Source organism: Salvelinus sp. IW2-2015, unplaced genomic scaffold, assembly GCF_002910315.2.
Source record: "Salvelinus sp. IW2-2015 unplaced genomic scaffold, ASM291031v2 Un_scaffold2137, whole genome shotgun sequence".
NCBI lineage: Eukaryota > Metazoa > Chordata > Actinopteri > Salmoniformes > Salmonidae > Salvelinus > Salvelinus sp. IW2-2015.
In genome coordinates, this window is record NW_019943471.1 from 340015 (window position 1) to 359141 (window position 19127).

Genomic DNA, 19127 nt, shown 5'->3' on the forward strand with positions numbered 1-19127 from the left:
AATTGTCTGCTTGGTTTCACTAAAGTACCTTATCACAACCCCCAGGTACATAGAAACACTTACATCCATGTACTCTAAGAGGAGGAGACTGAATGTGTGGTCATCCACATCTGCGACCAACTTTTTCAGAAAGTATGGTGCTAGAACACCATTAATCATTTCTGTGCACTTTGTCCTGTGCATTTTGAAGTGGGTAGCAGCAGTGGAGTCTGAGAAAGCAGCTCTACATGCTTCTCCAATGTGATCACATGCCAGCATGGAACAGTGTTCAGCGATAGCTAATGCCATGGTGGCCTCAGCCTTTTTTGCAGTCAATTTTTTTAACCATAAATGGCAGCTTGTTTTGGGTGGAACTGTTATAAGGCTTTGCCTTTTGAGTATGTTTTTGAGTTGTGATGTGTTTTTTTACATCACTAAGTTTGGCGTAGAAATCAGCCTTACAATACAGGCAGTATGCCCGTGTATCATCTCCAATAAACGGCTTCAATCTGTCTTTGAATTCAGGGTTTGATTCCCACTCCTTTCTGTATTTTTGAGTGTACAGTTTAGACTGAGACATGATGAGCTAGCCAGCTAGATGTTTTAGCTTCTGTCACAGAGAGGCACACACACAGTGGACAATGTGAGTAAGTGACTGAGGCTGTGTGAGTCAAATGCAGTGATTTATTTTTGTGCAGTGCTTTATTTTAGACAAAGAACATTTTACATTTACATTCCGCGGTGAATGTAAGCCAGGGCGGGATCAGCCAGCGGCGGCGGTTTCCCGCATGCGCGATTCATTTGCAGTCTGGACGCGGAGGGGTGAACATCTCCTGCTCTGATGCACATGGAGGGACTGCTACGCGAGGACTGGGCCGCCTGTGAGTGCTTTGGGACGGGCGGGGCGGGGCGGGGCGGGGCGGGGCGGGCGGGGGGCGGGGCGGGGTGGGGGCGGGGGCGGGGGCGGGGCAGTACACGCTGCTCGTTGAGAAGAGTAAGAACGATACGTGCCTCACGTCAGAGTCTCCAAAAGTCTCCAATAACACCAGAAAAGTCGCTAGATTTGTCTGAATACTCGCTAAATATATCGACAAAGTTGCTAAGTTGGCAACACTGCGTAACGGAAAGTCAGGATAAAGATGAGTCTGTGACGGTAGGAGTGCAATTTTTGGAAGAAGTGGACCCTAGCCTTTTGGCTGATCCATTTGTGGTTTCAGTGTGGGTGAAAACAGAGTTGGTTGCTGTGGAATCGGTGAGGGTAACCAGAAGTGGTCTGTTGATAATTGTTTGTGTTTCTGCTGGTCAGAGGGAGCAAGCGCTCCGTGTTAAATGAATGGGGACAAGAGATGTGAATTGTTCTGCTCTCAATAAAAGGGCTCAATTGAAAGGAGTGATTACTGAAGTAGCGGTAAATGTGAAAGTTGACCAACTGAAGGGGGAGTTTCCCGGTGTTTCTGATGCTAGTTGTTTGGTGCGACGCAGACCGGGTGGTGAAACAGTAGAGCCGTTGTCTGTCTGTTCTTTTGAGTTTTGATGTTGAGTCTTTGCCTGACAAAGTGATGTTAGGATATATGTTATCCTGTACGAGCTTTTGTGCCGAAATCCATTACATTGTTACAGGTGTCAAGTTTATGGGCATGTGGCAGCAGTGTGTAGGAGGGAGGTTCCTAGGTGTGAGAATTATGCAGAATGACATGAGAAAGGAATGTGTAGCATTGGGGAAAGTAGTGGGATGTGTTAATTGTAGGGGTGCCCATGGGACTGGGGATCAGAAATGTCTGCTGTGAGAAAGGCAGATTGAGGTTTCCAGGGTTAGAGTAGTGTAGAAGTTGTCATATGCTGAGGCAGTGAAGAAAGTAGAGGAAGATGGGGTCAAAGGGGATGGATCCTGAGAGGAGTAGTGTTACTAGTAGATCTGTACCAGTACAGAGGGATAGACCAATACGTGATATATGCTTCAGTAAGATTGCATTTTTAGCTTTTATTGCAATGGTTATCAACTGTACTGGAGAGATGGGACGTAAGTCGCAGAAAAGTAAGGTTGTGGTGGCACAGGCAGAGAGGTATTTGGGTGTACCAGACTTGACGTCAGAAGAGTTACAGGGTGTGTTGAGTGGGGGTGTCCAGTCCTTTCAGACTGTTGGCCTGAGGTAGGACTAGATAGATTTAAATAGTGGAGTAGGGTGATGGATTTTTTGTAAGTTTATTGTAAGTTTATTTTTTATTTTCAAGCAAAGTTTAGTGGAGTTATACTCCATTCTAGTAGGTGGCGGTAATGCAACATTTATTGGATGCCAACCTCCGTTAAACCTCATCAAAGAATACGTATTTATGTTATTTACGATGAGCAGTTCCCCACATTTGGGGGAATTATGCATTTTAAACAGGGGATTAAGGGTGTAATCATTAGTCCAAACTGTTGCAAAACGAAACGAGGGTTTCTATTGGACAAATGATGGTAGGTCCCGCCCACTTCGTTCCGTTTGCTTCCGGTACGAACAAAAACTGCACTGACATTATCCTTATGACGTTACTCGCAATAATACAGCTTCGTTATTTGTTACGTGGCATCTGATTTGTTGCAGAATACAAACTGCTCCATTTGGGTTTTCTATACATCTTCTAAATTGTATCGAAATGATTTGAGCTATTTTCAAATGTATTTTAAAAGCAACTTCAGTTATAACTCATTCATACATGAAGCTCTAGCTGTAATTATAGAATATGAGGCATACTGCATGCATGATTTCATTGCAACTGCTGTATAGTGTGATGTCTGATGGTGATAGTAAAGTGTAAATACAGGCTATTTTACACAATTGACTGATTATAGATTACCTCAATATAGGTTATTGAAATGTCATTCACAAACTTTGGTCCGCAACCTGTCTGTCCACAGCTAAATCCACAATAAACGACAAAGTAGTGTTGTTGCTTCTGATTGGTGAGCCAGTTGACTACGATCTTTTTTAGTAAAAAAAGGCGTTTCAATTAGCTAGGTTTAGGGCAACGCCATATTGTCAATACGACTTGATAATTTTCTGCAATAATGTCAAAGTAGGTGTCCCTTTTTGTGTGCTATTTTACAAATAATTGATATATGTTCTAGTCATAGTTGGTAAAGATATCGATAGCATCGTGCAGTTGCTTGCTAGCTAACGTTGGCTAAGCCAGCAGTTAACGTTAGCTACAGTGCACTATTATTAGTATTCAGTTAGCACACATAGCTAGCCAAATACAGCTAGCTTTTTGGCTAGTTAGCTAACAAAATACTTAGCCAGGTGAAACGACACTGCGTGGTAAATTTGACTAGATACAGGAATGTTAGCGTATTTTTGTTAACTGACAAGCTCGTTCGGGCAGGGACATTTGACAGTTACTGTAGCTTTGTTTGAGAGTGACAAGGTAACAAGTCTGCTATCGTCTTCTAGTCGGCTAAAAGCGGTTTCGGTTGTTCTGACGTGGGAGACACGATCTGGGACACGACACTTTCTTTAGTTAGCTCCATATTTACCCCGAGGTGTTATTTTACAGGGTTATTTAATCAACATTTGACGCGAGAGATGGCGCATACGGAAGGACTGGAAAATGCAATGGGAGAGTGTTCAGGAAAACAGGGGTCGACTCTTGGCCTGAGAAGTCGACCATGCTCCAGCGAAAGAGATGGCCAGGTCCGCGTTGTTAAAGCCTCGCTTCAGAAGAGACTCGGACCTTACGAGCCGGTGTTGACCTACCTACAGTCCGTTCTGGTTTGGGAAAGGCCGTTTCAGAGTGTGCTACTGTACACAGTGGTCAACGTTGTGTTCTGGTAAGTTTTAGAGAAATTATAAATGGTATAGCAGTGATGACAAGCATATTTGTACAATGTATAATTCATGCCTTACATAAATCATATCCAAGTACAGTAATCATATATACTGTACCATCAGAAGCTTTTGCACAACGAAAACGTCTCCAATCAATTTAAGATAAGACAGATGGCTCACCACAGCAGGGTTTTGTTTCCTTCTGAATGTGTTATCTATCTCAGTACTACTAATAAGAAGCTGTATGCCATGCATTATCAGCCAATAGTTCTCTAATATTTAATGATGTAGGCGATCAGCAACATTTCACTCTGCTGTTATTGTGGCCACTAACTGTCTTTTAGATGTGTTAAACCAAGTGGTAATGGAGCCACGTGTAATAGCTGCCATCTAGCTATCTATTTTTGGGCCAGTTGTTTGCATAGCTAGATTACATAGTCCTGAATTCCAACACCGCTTTTGAAACCAATCTGTAGGCTACTAGGCTTGATTTTATTTTACCTTTTATTTTACCAGACAGATCAATTAAGAACAAATACAATTGTATTGTGTTACATGCTTTGTAAACAACAGGTGTGGACTAATAGTGAAATGCTTACTTATGGGCCCTTCCCAACAATGCAGAGACAAAAAAAAGATAAATAATAGAAAAGTGAAACACGTAAAATTAATAATAGTTACGCAATGAGTAACGATAACTTGGCTATGCACAAGGGGTACCAGTACAGTGTCGATGTGCAGGGGTACGAGGTAATTTAGGTAGATATGTACATATAACTACGAATAAAGTGTCAGAGAGTAAACGGTAGCAGCAGCGTATGTGATGAGTCAAAAAGTTAGTGCAAAAAGGGTCAGTGCAGATTACCAAATGGCTATTTGGACTAACTATTTAGCAGTCTTATGGCTTGGAGGTAGAAGCTGTGCAGGGTCCTGTTGGTTCCGGACTTGGTGCATCGGTACCACTTGCCGTGCGATAGCAGTCTATCACTTGGGTGACTGGAGTCTTTGACAATTTTTAAGGCCTTCCCCTTACACCACCTGGTATAGAGGTCCTGTATGCACTACACTCTGTAGCACCTAACGGTCGGATGCCAAGCAATTGCCATACCAAACGGTGATGCAGCCAGTCAAGATGTTTTCAATGGTGCAGATGTAGAACATTTTGAGGATCTGAGGGCCCATGCCAAATCTTTTCAGCCTCCTGAGGGGGAAGGGGCATTATTGTGCCCTCTTCACGACTGTGTTGGTCTGTTTGGACCATGATAGATCCTTTGTGATTTGAACACTGAGGAACTTGAAGCTCTCGGCCCGGTCCACTACAGCCTCTTCGATGTGAATGGGGGTGTGCTCGGCCCTCCGTTTCTTGTAGTCCACGATCAGCTCCTTTGACTTGCTGATGTTGAGAGGTTGTTGTCCTGGCACCACACTGCCAGTTCTCAGACCTGCTCACCGTTGTGTCGTCAGCAAATGTAATGATGGTGTTGGAGTCGTGTGCGGCCACACAGTAATGGGTGAACAGGGAGTACAGGAGGTGACTAAGCACGCACCCCTGAGGGGCCCCCGTGTTGAGGTTCAGCGTGGCGGATGTGCCTACCACCTGGGGGCGTCCCATCAGGAGGGAGGCGTTCAGTCCCAGGGTCCTTAGCTTAGTGATGCGCTTGAAGGGCACTGGTGTTGAACACGGAGCTGTAGTCAATTAGCCGCATGCTCACATGGGTGTTCCTTTTGTCCAAGTGGAAAAGGGCAGTGTGGTGTGCAATAGAGAGTGTGTGATCTGTTTGGGTGGTATGCGAATTGGAGTGGGTCAAGGGTGTCTGGGATGATTGTGTTGATGTGAGCCATGACCAGCCTTTTAAAATCATTTCATGAAAACAGATTGTGAGCTCAATGGGGCGATAGTCATTTAGACAGGTTACCTTGGCGTTCTTGGGCACAGGGACTATGGTGGTTTGCATGTAGATATTACAAAATCCTATTTAGAATGCTGGCCTGGCAATGTGAAAGAGTATGTTTGCCTCTTGGTGAGCTTGAAGTGAATGCAGTTCTAAACCTTTGTTGTCCTCATTTGAACTAATGTCTAGATTGTCTGCTGTCAGAGTCTGACAACATTTTACTCAGGAGGTGACAAACACAGGAAACGCCTGTATTCAAAGTAGAGATCAAAGTCACATGTACACACAAACTATCACCACGATATTTGTGGTGTCGGCCTTTTCCGTCACTTTCAGTCAGCAACCCACCTTTGTCAGTAACTGAGGCACCACACACAAACAACCGAGTCTGTGCGTAACTGCCACTTGCACGGGAGTCCACGAGGTGTGTTTGTGACATCTTAAACAAAAGGAAACGTCAGCTGTTCTGAAGCTGACCTTAGTGTTCTATTCCAGGTTCTTTGCCCTGACCTCGCTGCGCCTGCTCTTCCTGCTGTCCTCTGGCCTGCTTGTTTTCATCTGCGTTGACAGCTGGAGGAACAAGATCTGGCCTGAGATCAGAGGTGAGGAGGATATCGTACATTATTTCTGGGTAGTCTGCCTTATTCTGCACCCAACGCCTCATGCCCCACTGTGTCTTGGTCTGTCCCTGCTGAGTACCTCTGCCCAACTGTGTTAATTACACCTGACTTGGTTCTTAGATCCTGTCCCTTATTCCCCAGTGTCATACTACCCTTGGTGTGAATACCCTGCTGGCCCTGGTCTGTACTATTCATTAGACCCTGTATAGTGAATGATATCCTTTGTCATGCCTGTCCTCATTTAAACTCATGTGGTGTAGAGTGTCTAAGTTTAGTGCATGTAGTGATGTGGATTGTTGTTAAATGCGGGTGTTAAGTGCATTTTCTGTCTCTTCCCACAGTTAAAAAACCTGATGAGTCTGAAAGTGAAAGGTAGGCCTACGTCTTAAAAATATATAATTTGTATCCTATCGTCACACTTTGGTTGGGCAGTGGTCACAGAGAGATGATGTCACTGATGTTATTGTACTTCTATCTTGCAGCTGGGGCCTGGTGCAGCCAGGGGTGCTCAGTGTTCCAGAGCTGTGTCACCACATTGCTGAGGTCTGGGTCTCTGGGCTGGCCTTCACATCCAGCCTGGTGCAGTTCAAACGCCACAACCCTGGCAAGGTGAGGCCTTGGCACTCCCCTTGTACTAGTATGAAGGGTCTCCTATATAAACCCTAATACAATATCTTGTCTACTCTCAGCCTACTGTGAACATACAACTAATCAGTAACTTGACCAGTTGAACTCTGTTTGTTGTCTCTAGTTCTGCCTCCTGACCTGTGCCCTCTTGACCTGTCTGGTCATGGTTGGACGGTACATTCCTGGACTGGTGCTCTCTTACTCTGCAGGTGAGTACAGTGAGAGACGACCCACCTACCCCACACTCCTGTTTCCCAAACGCCATCCCCATTCAGAGCTCCCTAATGGTGGGAAGCTGGCTGCCCTTGTTAAAAATGCATGGCTGGTGAAACCAGATCTGTGTCCCCGGCACCAGGGTTCTGTCTGTGAGGTGATTACCGCCTGGCTGGGCTGAGACAGGCAGGGAGGGAATCGGGAAGAGGGGGAAGCAGGAATGGAGGGAGGTCAGGCTGAGACATGCTAATCCCAAAACCTCTAACCAATGTAGAGCGACCGATCTACCGGAGAGCACAGATCAGGGAGGCCTTGCCAGGGCCCTCTGACGTACTTAATAATCTTGTGGCTGCTAGAGCTCCCACTCTTTGTTTCATTCTCCGTTGAATGGCGAGATAAGTTGGGCTGAAGCTCATGGGTGTGTCTGGGCTGAGGAGAGCAGCTCGGAGGCTGGGGATTGGGTGAGCCAGAGCCTAATAGCACAGATGAATGCAGCCATGGTTCTTTTGTCTTTTTTTTTTGTTTGTTTATGCCCAGTGATGTTTCCACTAACATTAAGCCATTCTCTCTTGTCCCAGTGCTTGCTGTTCTGCTGTGCCCCCTGGCAGCATACCACCGAGTGTGGCAGCGTGTGTGCGTGAAGCTGGAGCCGGCCCTGCAGTGGCTGGACTTCAGCGTTCGCGGGTATATGACGTCAAAGCCCATCGACAACCAGTGTGAGTACAGTGTGTGTGTGTTGCCTGTTTGTTTGTCTCTGATAGTTGCATTGGCATTGATACACTTGTTTAGGTTTGTCCATGCAAACTATCTCCTTCTACCTTGACTGGATCAAGGGAATAACTCAGTCATTGTAACCTGTGGTTTGTGTGTTTGCTCTGCAGTCCTCCGCAAGCCAATTCGGGGTGCAGCATCCGGTGATGCCAGTGACAGTGAGGAGGAGGAGCTTGCTGCATTCTGCCCGACGGTAATTCACCAGATGTATTTCACATGCAGTCCAAAAGCATAGTCAGGTTGTCATCTATCTGACTGTTATGGCTATTGAAATTGGCCTACTTGTTTCCTGTGTTGGTTATTACTCCGTTAGATGGCCAGGAGTGGCATATGTAGCTTAAGACTGCAGCTGGTCTCAGATTTACAATAACCTGACCCCTTTAGAGATATAAATAGCAGGCCCTGCCAGTCATATCAGGCCACATCATCTGTGATATATGGACTACATTTAAGAGGAAATATACTATATTATGAATGACTAACGGTTCAATGTCTTTCCTCTCTTTCAGTTTGACGATGCTATAGTGGCCAAAGAACTTGCGATGACTGACTCTGAGCACTCTGACGCTGAGGTCTCGTACACAGACAATGGGACCTTTAATCTGTCCCGTGGCCAGACTCCTCTCACAGAGGGCTCAGAAGGTACAGTACGCACCCACCCGCTGAGTCTGCACCTCCAGGCACATATACTCTGGAGTCACGAGAATTAGAACCAGATCCAATGTAGCTATTAGGGATGTACATCTTTCCCTTTCAAGACGATTGGATACGTATCTAGATACATGGGCTACGATACAGGAACGATACGTTTTAGTTTGACACTTTGTTTTTGATTAGAGAACGAATTGCTGCAGTTCGATGCAAACATACATTTTCCATTCTAATTTAAAATCAGCTGCTGATGGAGATCATGAGCTGGGCCTCTCTGGGCTTGATCTGTCTGAGCTGATGTGTGTGTACAGTGCGTTCGGAAAGTATTCAGACCCCTTGATTTTGTTACGTTACTGCCTTATTCTAAAATGTATTAAATCATTTTTTCCCCTCATCAATCTATACACAATACCTCATAATGACAAAGCAAAAACTTGTCCCGAAGCCACTCCTGTGTTGTCTTGGCTGTGTGCTTAGGGTTGTTGTCCTGTTGGAAGGTGAATCTTTGCCCCAGTCTGAGGTCCTGAGAGCTCCTGTGCAGGTTTTTATCAAGGTTCTCTGTGTACTATGCTCCGTTCATCTTTCCCTCAATCCTGACTAGTCTCCCAGTCCCTGCCGCTGAAGAACATCCCCACAGCATGATGCTGCCACCACCATGCTTCTCCGTAGGGATGGTGCCAGGTTTCCTTCCGACGTGACGTTTGGTTTTCAGACCAAAGACTTTCATCAGACCAGATAATCTTGATTCACATGGTTCAAGAGTCCTTTAGATGCCTTTTGGCAAATTCCAAGGGGGCTGTCATGTGCCTTTTACCAATGAGTGGCTTCTGTCGGGCCACTCTACCATAAAGGCCTGCTTGGTCACCTCCCTGACCAAGGCCCTTCTCCCCCGATTGCTCAGTTTGGCCAGGCGGCCAGCTCTAGGAAGGGTCTTGGTGGTTCCAAACTACTTCCATTTAAGAATGATGGGGGCCACTGTTCTTGGGGACCTTCAATGCTGCAGAAATGTTTTGGTACCCGTCCCCAGAGCTTTGTCTCAACACAATCCTGTCTCGGAGCTCTACGGACAGTTCCTTCGACCTCATGGCTTGGTTTTTACTCTGATATGCACTGTCAACTGTGAGACCTTGTATAGATAGGCGTGTGCCTTTCTAAATCATGAGCCCCACCAGCTTTTTTTGTGTGCCTGTTTTGCATGTTATTTTGGCATTAATACGTTTCACATGTCAGTTTGCAAACAATCGTTGAGTTAATAAAGCCGCATGCAAACATGGTATCTTTTTGTCTTTGAGTAAGGCAGCTCCAAAATGCAGGTGTTTCAGCCTAGCTCAGTGCTTTCTGTGGTGCTGGGGCAGCCAGTGGAAAATACGGAGCGTAAGGGTTGGTAATGTGATTGGCTCAGTGTTCACTCATGGGGACACTACGTCACTGCAAAATCTATGGGTAGAGCTCGAACATTCAAGACCCTTGGGTGCTGCCATAGAGTTACTTTAGAAATGCCTATCCAAGAAGGCTCAGGGTCATTGGCCACAGATAAAAATCACGTTATATCTACAGTAGCTTTGATTGGACTGATTATGTCAACATCCTACTTTCAAAATCTTAGCTAGCAAGCTAGCAGTCATCAGCATGAGTCAAGTCGATCATCTACTGGCAAATCCTTTTCAATCCTTGTCATATGAAGAGAAATGTATAGATAAAATGTATCGGTGCTCCTCGGCCATTGGACATAAACATTACACAACAATGAATGGTTTGGAAGGAATCAGTGGCTAACTTCAAGAATTGCAAAGCAATCACTAGCCTGGTCGTCAGTGGAGCGGGTATGTGGTCCAAGTCTGGATTTAAGGGTCTCTTTTCCAAGCTTAAAAGGATAAACATTCAACATTGGCCGTGCTGTCAATCCAGCATGACTTTGGCTGCACTCAAAACAACTGGAAAATCTGAACTGGGAAATCTCAGACTTCAGTGAGTTCAAGACAACTGGGAACTCTGGGGGGGGGAAAGCGAGCTCCGACTGGGACAATACGTTTTGAACGGTCATCCAACTCGGAATTGCAAGTCGGGAACTTGGGCCCCTTTCTAGAGCTCTGACCTGAAGATCACTGACGTCATCATGATTCGACCTTGTTTTTTTCCTGAGTTCCCAGTTGTCTTGAATCTCCATAAATCCAGAGAATACCAGACTTTGACAAAATTTGATGACAAAATATGTCCATGAAGAACCATTGTGTCCACCTTCCTGTTTTAAGTGAGCACAACAAAGTGAGTCCAAAAATGTATTGTATGCTGCTGCATAAATTATGTAATATGGCAGGGATATGTATACTGTAGCTAAGAAGGTAATAGTAAGCTGTTAGTAGCCCATGTGCCTCAACCTAACAATTTGTTCCCTTCTCCTCCTCATAATTTCGCCTACTGTTCTGACTTGGTGGTGCACATGTAGCCTATAGTCTGTTTTAGAGAAATGTAATCATCTAATATTGTAACAGCTTTGTCTACTTATATGCCCCCTTTTATTTATCCTACGGTTCTGACTTGGTGTACAGGGAAAATACTGTAAAAACGGCCCATGTTCTGAATTCTGCTGCTGTACATTTCAAAAGTGCTGAACAAATAGTTATATTGACTATGTCCGTCCTAGCTTGCTCACTAATGTCTTGATCAAAATTACGGATTGCCTGTTATCCGCTCGTCGTCCCCTTATGCCATAGTTTGTACCTCTCAATTGTCAGTAGAAACCACATTTGTTTAAGCAAGTCGGCCATATCAGCTATGTTTTTTTTAAAGGCTGTAAATGAGGCTGAATGAACTGTTTCACTGCCAGACAAGGCCCTGCTGATAGCCAGTTGTGGCAGTGGTAAGGTGTTGGGACTCTGCTGTTGGAACAGCTTTATGTAGGCCCTAACAGTTTGTGGTCACCGTTATTATGCAATTAATGTATTGTTTAGTGTTGTGTAGTGGCTTTGCTGGCATGCATCCCCCTCCCCCCCCAAAATGTTTTTCGAGTTTGCCCAACCAAGATTTACATTGCCACTGGAAGCATCTCAAGGATGATCAATGGAAACAGGATGCACCTGAGCTCAAATGTGAGTCTCATAGCAAAGGGTCTGAATACTTATGTAAATAAGGTATCTGTTTTTTTAATTTTTTAAAAACTTTTCACAAAAATGTTAAACGTGTTTTTGCTTTGTCATTATGGGTTATTGTGTGTAGATTGAGGAAAAAATGTGTTTAATCAATTTTAGAATAAGGCTGTTAAGTAACAATGTGGAAAAAGTCAAGGCGTCTGAATACTTTCCGAATGCACTGTATGTTTATGGTGTATACTATGTAGGCATCTGAGTCATAAGGGAGACTAGTCATCTACTACCCCACTATCAAATTAGGGGGGGGGGGGCAATATAGCCTATGTTTTATCTCCTACTTTGCTTCTGAAATCACTGTCACCCACAAAGTAACTTGTCATAAGGCACTGCACTGTGTTTTCCTGTATTGTGGTATGTCTGCCTACTTTGGTAAGACATGTTGTGCAGGGTGATTGTCTGTGTTTTTAAATTACAAATGACATTCCAACAACATTGAACCCCTTCCTCTCCGTTCATCTTCAGATTTTGATAGACACAGTGACAATGAGGAGTCGTTTGCACGAGACCTCAATGACTTCCCCTCCATCAACCCAGATGCCACCCTGATGGACGACGACGACGACTCATGCATCGGGCTGCCCAGCCTGGGTCTTCGGTCTGGGCGGACTGGCCCCCGAACCACGGCCGAGCTGCTGGATGTGGAATCCCACCTGGACTCTGACCAGGACGACCTGGACGAGGAGCTCTCCTTCGGCGGCCTCCCCACTGCTTCTGACTTCCTCGGAGGTGACCTGGCTGGAATCATCGCTAGCAACATGATTCAGGCGGCATTGGCTGGTGCCATGCAGCCTCGTCCCCCTGCCGCCCGCAGAGAGAGGGTGGGGCCCACCAGAGCAGGGGCTCATAGGGGCTACCGCAAGCAGTCTAGCTCGGAGCTGGACACGGACTTGGACGGAGAGGACTTTGAGATGCTGGACCAGTCGGAGCTGAACCAGATGGATTCCTTTGGGGGTGCAGGAGGACGGGGAGGAGGGCAGGGTGGGGGACAGGAGTCCAGCTTCCTCTCCAACCTACTGGGGAAACCACAGTGAGGCTCCTCTACCTGTGCATAACAATCAAACTAAGTCTTTGTGTGTGATTGAGTGATTGGAATGTTTATGGATTGTTTTGACTGCGTGTATGTGTGAGTCATTTAATCGTAGGATCCAGCAGCCAGGCTCCCGATTGGCCTCAGTTGATATCACTGTGAAGTACTTCTGATTTCTATCTCACTTTTCAATTTCTTCCTTTAGTCTGTAGCTTGTATGTGTAAGCCACCATCATCCAGAAAGTCTTCTTTTGCAGGCTGAGCAATAGGAAACGCAATGTAAAAAAACTCCCATCTGTTTTTGAAACAGCATTACGGAACCACTTCTCTGTCCTGTCATCCAGTATGCCCTAGTGAGTAATACGTTTTTTTTTAAAGTCGACCACTAGGTAGTATAGACATTTCCTAAAATGCTAGACACACAGGGCTATTTAATATGGGACCAAGTATGACATTCCTGTTGATTAGTGAAGTTTTACAACTGAAATGACCTAGTTTTGAATAGTTTTAGCAATAGCTGACTGGTACTCTCTCTTTTAGTAAAAACCACTGCTTTAATTTTAAGACACTCATTCTCTATTAGAAACTAAGTAAATATTAATGGTGATATTTTTTTAGATCATTCTTGATTGAGACATGAATTTGTTTTGAGTCTGAAATCATTGTTTTAAAGAAAGGGGATTGGCATTTTAGTTAAATGTGTTTTACTGTCTCCCCCCCCCAGAATGTTTCTTCCCACACCATTGGTTTTGTTTGCTGTACTTCTGGGTAGATCCGTGAACGTAGGGTTGCCTCCTGTGTTCTCCATGTGTCTTGAATGAGCAGTCATGGGCTATTTAGATCTTTTTGTCTTTATCATCACAATAAGTAACTTTATCAAGTTAACCTGCTCCTTGTATCCCTTCTCCCGTGGCATTCCCAATCCCTGACACCATCTTAACTCATTTTTGCCGATCCTTCTCAGAGGAGAATCTGTAGAATAGACATGCATATGTAAGAAGTACAGAATATAAGCCTTTTAGTTTAACCTCTAAACTCATGCATGAACCACATTTTGTAAACGTCTTAAGAAAATCATCAGGAAAACATGTTTACATTGATGGGTGAACAAAATGCTGGTATACAAAACTCAACCTGATTAGCCTTTTTTTTTTTTTTGTGAATATGTAAAGGAAAATATGTAATATGCTTGTCTTTTAAAAACTAGGGTGCAGTAAATGTTAGCCTATTCTTATTTTTTTTTGTGTGCAGGTCAGCATGATTAACCTGCGATGGGCAAACAAGCTCTTGCTGCTTTTGTCTTTTCATGGAAAAAATCTAATAAATAGGAGTGATTCTTCTTGGTCAATGAAACTGAAATGGCCCACAGATGGGTTTTGCTGACGTAGCTGGATCAAACAATCAGAAAGAGACAATGCTGGTTTATATATATATATATATATTGCCCAATAACGCTATTTGTGTTGTATAGAAAATCATGACTGTGGGAGATTACCTACAATAGAACTTCTAGATTCCCTGTTCATGGAGATGTCCCAGAAAACAGAATCTGTCTGATCTGAAAAGGTTTGGGATTTTAATTAAAAAGAGTGAATGTACATGACTTGTTTTGGACCACTTTAGTTTAAATAGGGGTTGTTGCGGTATCGCTTCATGAAGACGGCCAGGAAATTCTTCATTCTTAGTATTATGTTCTATAAATTTGTTCAGTACCGTTTTTTTTTTTTCTCTCCCTCTGACATTGGTTTTGATGTGCAAATCTTATTAAATATGAAGTCTGGATTAAATGTTTATTTTGTTATTTCTAAACAATGCAATATTCCACAGATACAAAATCACAATTTTGACATTTTGGTCCACTAGCCAGTGTTGCTGGTAAATAAAAGGTTTTCACTTGGGACTCTTTTTACCGACATTTGGCTGGTTGCTGGCGCTTATTTCATCCACTGCTCGAGAGTCCATACATTTTCAAGCTGTCCCAGGGCTGTCTTGCACAAAGGTGGAGGGTGATGAAAACCAGCTATTGTTTTGATATGACGTATGTAAAGCCTGGGCACCCACAATGCTTCACGGCGCGCGAAACTCAAGATAAATAATTATTGCACCGCTAGCTAGCACAAGTTAGTTAGCGATAGCTTATAGCTCACAGAATAAAGAAAATGAGCAAAAAAGACAACGGAGGTATGAGTTTTAATCATTTTTTATTTTACCTGGTTGCTACATTGATTGTGTCTGGTATGTTGCCAAACATGACAGACGTTTTCCTAACCGATTTAGCTAACGTTAGATAAGTTAGAACCAGTACAGCAAGCTAGCATACTGACCTGCACTGATAAATCCATACAACAGCTAGAAGTTATACAGGTCACTGTTTTGTGTTTTTATTGTCAGGTTTAACAGTCATATTTGCTTACCTGAACGAGAAGAACCGTCCTTACAGTGCCCAAGATGTCTTTAACAATTTACAGAAGCAGCACGGCCTGGGAAAGACGGTGAGAAAGGKTAAACTSTTCTGAGCCKGTGARARGAMTTTCAGCYTGTATAAACTAAAATGTATATTTGATTACTCATTCCTATCCTGGTAGGCTGTGGTTAAAGCCATGGAACAGTTGGCACTGGAAGGGAAGATCAAAGAGAAAACCTATGGGAAGCAAAAGATCTACTTTGCTGATCAGGTGATCCAGGCTGAGTATCAGAGCAGCACGTCAATGCGTATTGTATATGTTGACGGAAATATGTAGCCACTGCTGATCTGAATCTTTTCTGTTTTGGTGATTCGTTTTTTCTCTCTTTGGTGTTATTTTCACAAGTATGTGGGGAATTTGTTTAAAAAAAAACTCACCTGTTAACACTTGTAAGCAGCCAGTCTTCCATTCATTAATTTTGTTTGGAGACCTTTCACCACACAACCATTGATCCAACATAAGTTTACTGTGAAATTAGTACATTGGTTTGATCACCAAAACACAACATAATTATGTTTTCTTATTTTAATGTACTCCAATGGCAGAAAATGTAAGATGTTTCAAAATTACCCTTTGAATGCAGTATGCTACAGTACTGTAAATTACAGTACACTGTTTTCACATTAGGCAATACACTTGCACTACCCATAGAAATGTATAATTTTCTATCCAAGCCTGACATACAGTACCAGTCAAAAGTTTGAACACACCTACTCATTCAAGGGTTTTTCTTTATTTTTAGTATTTTCTACAAACTATGAAACAACACATGGAATCATGTAGTAACCAAAAAAGTGTTAAACAAAACATATATTTTATATTTGAGATTCTTCAAACTAGCTAACTTTTGCCTTGACAGCTTTGCACAATCTTGGCATTCTCTCAACCAGCTTCATGAGGAATGCTTTTCCAACAGTCTTGAAGGAGTTCCCACATATGCTGAGCACTTTTTGGCTGCTTTTTCTTCACTCTGCGGTCCAACTTATCCCAAACCATCTCAATTGGGCTGAGGTTGGGTGATTGTGGAGGCCAGGTCATCTGATGCAGCACTCTATCAAACTCTTTCTTGATCAAATAGCCCTTACACAGCCTGGAGGTGTGTTGGGTCATTGTCCTGTTGAAAAACAAATCATAGCCCCACTCAGCGCAAACCAGATGGGATGGCGTATCGCTGCAGAATGCTGTGGTAGCCATGAATGTTAAGTGTGCCTTGAATACTAAATAAATCACAGACCGTGTCACCAGCAAAGCACCATCACACCTGCTTCATGGTGGGACCCACACATGTGGAGATCATCCATTCACCTACTCTGCGTCTCACACAGCAGTTGGAACCAAAGATCTCACATTTAGACTCATCAGACCAAAGGACAGATTTCCACCGGTCTAATGTCCATTTCTCGTGTTTCTTGGCCTAAGCAAGTCTTCTTATTGTTGTCCTTTAGTAATGGTTTCTTTGCAGCAATTCGACCATGAAGGCCTGATTCATGCGGTCTCCTCTGAACAGTTGATGTTGAGATGTGTCTGTTACTTGGCCTCTGTGAAGCATTTATTTGGGCTGCAATCTGAGGTGCAGTTTACTCTAATGAACTTATCCTCTGCAGCAGTGGTAACTCTGGGTCTTCCTTTCCTGTGGTGGTCTTCATGAGAGCCAGTTTCATTGTAGCTCTTTATGGTTTTTGCGACTGCACTTGAAGAAACTTTCAAAGTTCTTGAAATTTTCCATATTGACTGACCTTCCTGTCTTAAAGTAATGATGGACTGTCATTTCTCTTTGCTTATTTTAGCTGTCCTTGCCATAATATGGACTTGGTCTTTTACCAAATAGGGCTATCTTCTGTATGCCTTGTATACCTTCTGTATATCCTGTATACCTACCTACCTTGTCACACCACTGGCTCAAACGCATTAAGGAAAGAAATTCCACAAATTAAATTAAAAAGACACACCTGTTAATTGAAATGCATTCCAGGTGACTACCTCATGAAGCTGGTTGAAAATGCCAAGTGTGCAAAGTTGTCAAGGCAAAGGGTGGCTACTTTGAAGAATCTCATAAAATATATTTTGATTTGTTTTTGTCACTTTTCTTTGGTTACTATTTGATTCCATATGTGTTATTTCATAGTTTTGATGTCTTCACTATTATTCTACATTGTAGAAAATAGTAAAAATTCAGAAAAACCCTTGAATGAGAAGGTGTGTCCAAACTTTTGATTGGTACTATAGGTCTGGATTTAAATAATTGCATGCCTCATCCATGGCCTTTATGAGGGTGGTACTCACATGGGGATGGCAAGCATACATCTTCCACCTGTATTATATTAATTATAATCAAGTATTTCATAGTTTTGTACTTATGTATTGTAGTGGTCCTGTACGTGGCTCAGTTCATAAGACCGTGGCACTAACAACAGCAGAGTTGTGGATTCGATTCCCACTGGGGATACATACCAAAATGTGTGGACTTTTGTCACTTTGGATAAAAACTATGTAAATGTATATATTATGGCTATACAGTTCTGTATTGGCCAATACAATTGTAGTAAAGCAGTGTGCAGTTTGATGAAAAAAATGACTGATTTTTGTGTTATAATCAATTGAAAATGTGTTAACTGCCTTTTTGATGATCTGTTTTGAACTGAGAGTTGTGAAAATTGCACCAAAGCAATTAAAAAACAAACCTGTAAAAGTAACTACCAGAATATATTTGACTGCCTACAGGCCCAGTTTGCAGAGGTGAGTGAGGCAGATCTGAAGGCCATCGACAGTCGCATCTCTGACCTCAGCACACAGGTGCATGCTATCTCTCAGGGCTGCAGACAGCTGGACGCAGGTAGGGCTCCCCTCTTTGGCCCTATCAGCACCGTACCCACACACTGGACAATCTGACATACTCTTATCTCTGATTGCAGAGCTGAAGGAGCTCAACAGCTCCCTGACCACAGAGGAAATGATGTCAGAGATCCAGGAGCTGAAAGCAGAGTGTTCTGGTTACAGGGAGCGCCTGGAGAAGATCAAGTCAGCGACCAATCATGTCACACCAGAGCAGAAGGAGATGGTATGGGTCACAATCAGACCTGGGTTCAATTACAAAACACTTTTTTTTCCATATACTGTGCTCATGCGTCTTTCCTTCAGGTTTACAAGGAGAGACATCTCTACGTGAAAGAGTGGAAGAAGAGGAAGAGACTGGTGATTTATTTTAGGGCTCTATTCCAGCTGTATTGCTGAAGTGTTACGGATTGCGTGATAAAATGTAAAGGTCATTTCCGATTAAGCAGACATGCATCGTTTACCGTGAATGCAGTCTCCACTAAACGCGGGAACACTGCCTTACTTCCGCAATTTGGATTGAATAGAGCCCTTACTTGATCAAAGCCATAAGACTATTTGTGCCAGAGCAGGATAAACCAGAACAAATAGTCTGATTTTGTCTCTGCTCTTCTCAGGCATCTGACATGATGGGTTCCATTTTGGAGGGATACCCCAAGACCAAGAAGCAATTTCTGGTAAGATGCTCTACAGACCTACAGTGACACAGTTCTACACATCAATTCTATTGTTTTTATTTGGGAAATGAGATATTGTTCATCACCATGAGGCAGACAAATGTTAACTCTATTTGTCAACCTGAGATGTCAGCATCTTTGTGTTCTCTGTTTAGGAAGAAGTTGGTGTGGAGACTGATGAGGACTGTAAAGTGACTATGCCAAGTACCTGACAGAATGTTGGAGGATCTTTGTTTACTTTTGACTTGAATGTCAATTCCCAGGGAGTATTATGCCATCAAAACTCATTCCAGGAGTAACTCATTACTATTTGTAATGTTTTGTAATAAAATACCTTGTACAGGTGTATACTTAAGTTTATTTTGCAATTAAAAATCATTCATATGAAATACTTTCATCAAATTCTTGTCCAAATCAG

General features: G+C 43.3%; 2 protein-coding genes across 6 annotated transcripts; both read left to right on the forward strand.

The window, feature by feature from the left end:
• Positions 1 to 1043: 1043 nt before the first annotated feature.
• On the forward strand, positions 1044 to 13357 carry LOC112073073 (reticulophagy regulator 3). 3 transcript variants are annotated; one of them, XM_024140441.2, is made up of 10 exons: positions 1044 to 1132; positions 3514 to 3787; positions 6173 to 6279; positions 6639 to 6669; positions 6780 to 6906; positions 7049 to 7133; positions 7716 to 7853; positions 8019 to 8101; positions 8418 to 8550; positions 12171 to 13357. In XM_024140441.2, exons 2-10 carry the CDS (start codon positions 3543 to 3545, stop codon positions 12737 to 12739), a joined length of 1518 nt encoding a protein of 505 aa, XP_023996209.1. In that variant the 5' UTR covers positions 1044 to 1132; positions 3514 to 3542; the 3' UTR covers positions 12740 to 13357. The 3 variants fall into 3 exon arrangements, with proteins under 3 accessions (XP_023996209.1, XP_070296133.1, XP_023996208.1); XM_070440032.1 differs by lacking the exon at positions 1044 to 1132 and adding an exon at positions 1213 to 1231; XM_024140440.2 differs by lacking the exon at positions 1044 to 1132 and adding an exon at positions 2954 to 3036.
• A 1444-nt stretch (positions 13358 to 14801) lies between these two features.
• On the forward strand, positions 14802 to 19098 carry LOC112073075 (homologous-pairing protein 2 homolog). 3 transcript variants are annotated; one of them, XR_002894455.2, is made up of 8 exons: positions 14802 to 14916; positions 15127 to 15227; positions 15321 to 15410; positions 17922 to 18033; positions 18113 to 18258; positions 18339 to 18462; positions 18650 to 18709; positions 18865 to 18892. XR_002894455.2 is itself a non-coding variant. In XM_024140443.2 (8 exons), exons 1-8 carry the CDS (start codon positions 14895 to 14897, stop codon positions 18919 to 18921), a joined length of 642 nt encoding a protein of 213 aa, XP_023996211.1. In that variant the 5' UTR covers positions 14802 to 14894; the 3' UTR covers positions 18922 to 19098. The 3 variants fall into 3 exon arrangements, 2 of the variants coding, with proteins under 2 accessions (XP_023996211.1, XP_023996212.1); XM_024140443.2 differs by having other exon boundaries at positions 18339 to 18392; positions 18865 to 19098; XM_024140444.2 differs by lacking the exon at positions 15321 to 15410 and having other exon boundaries at positions 18339 to 18392; positions 18865 to 19098.
• Positions 19099 to 19127: the final 29 nt, after the last annotated feature.

Excerpts from the sequence above, each read along its gene's own strand:
- LOC112073073 (XM_024140441.2), top strand. The coding sequence starts at position 3,543 with ATGGCGCATACGGAAGGACTGGAAAATGCAATGGGAGAGTGTTCAGGA. Across the intron at positions 6,907-7,048 it reads AACGCCACAACCCTGGCAAG|TTCTGCCTCCTGACCTGTGC; the intron begins GTGAGGCCTTGG and ends TGTTGTCTCTAG. Across the intron at positions 7,854-8,018 it reads AAAGCCCATCGACAACCAGT|TCCTCCGCAAGCCAATTCGG; the intron begins GTGAGTACAGTG and ends TTTGCTCTGCAG.
- LOC112073075 (XM_024140443.2), top strand. The coding sequence starts at position 14,895 with ATGAGCAAAAAAGACAACGGAG. Across the intron at positions 14,917-15,126 it reads GAGCAAAAAAGACAACGGAG|GTTTAACAGTCATATTTGCT; the intron begins GTATGAGTTTTA and ends TTTTATTGTCAG. Across the intron at positions 18,393-18,649 it reads GGAAGAAGAGGAAGAGACTG|GCATCTGACATGATGGGTTC; the intron begins GTGATTTATTTT and ends TGCTCTTCTCAG.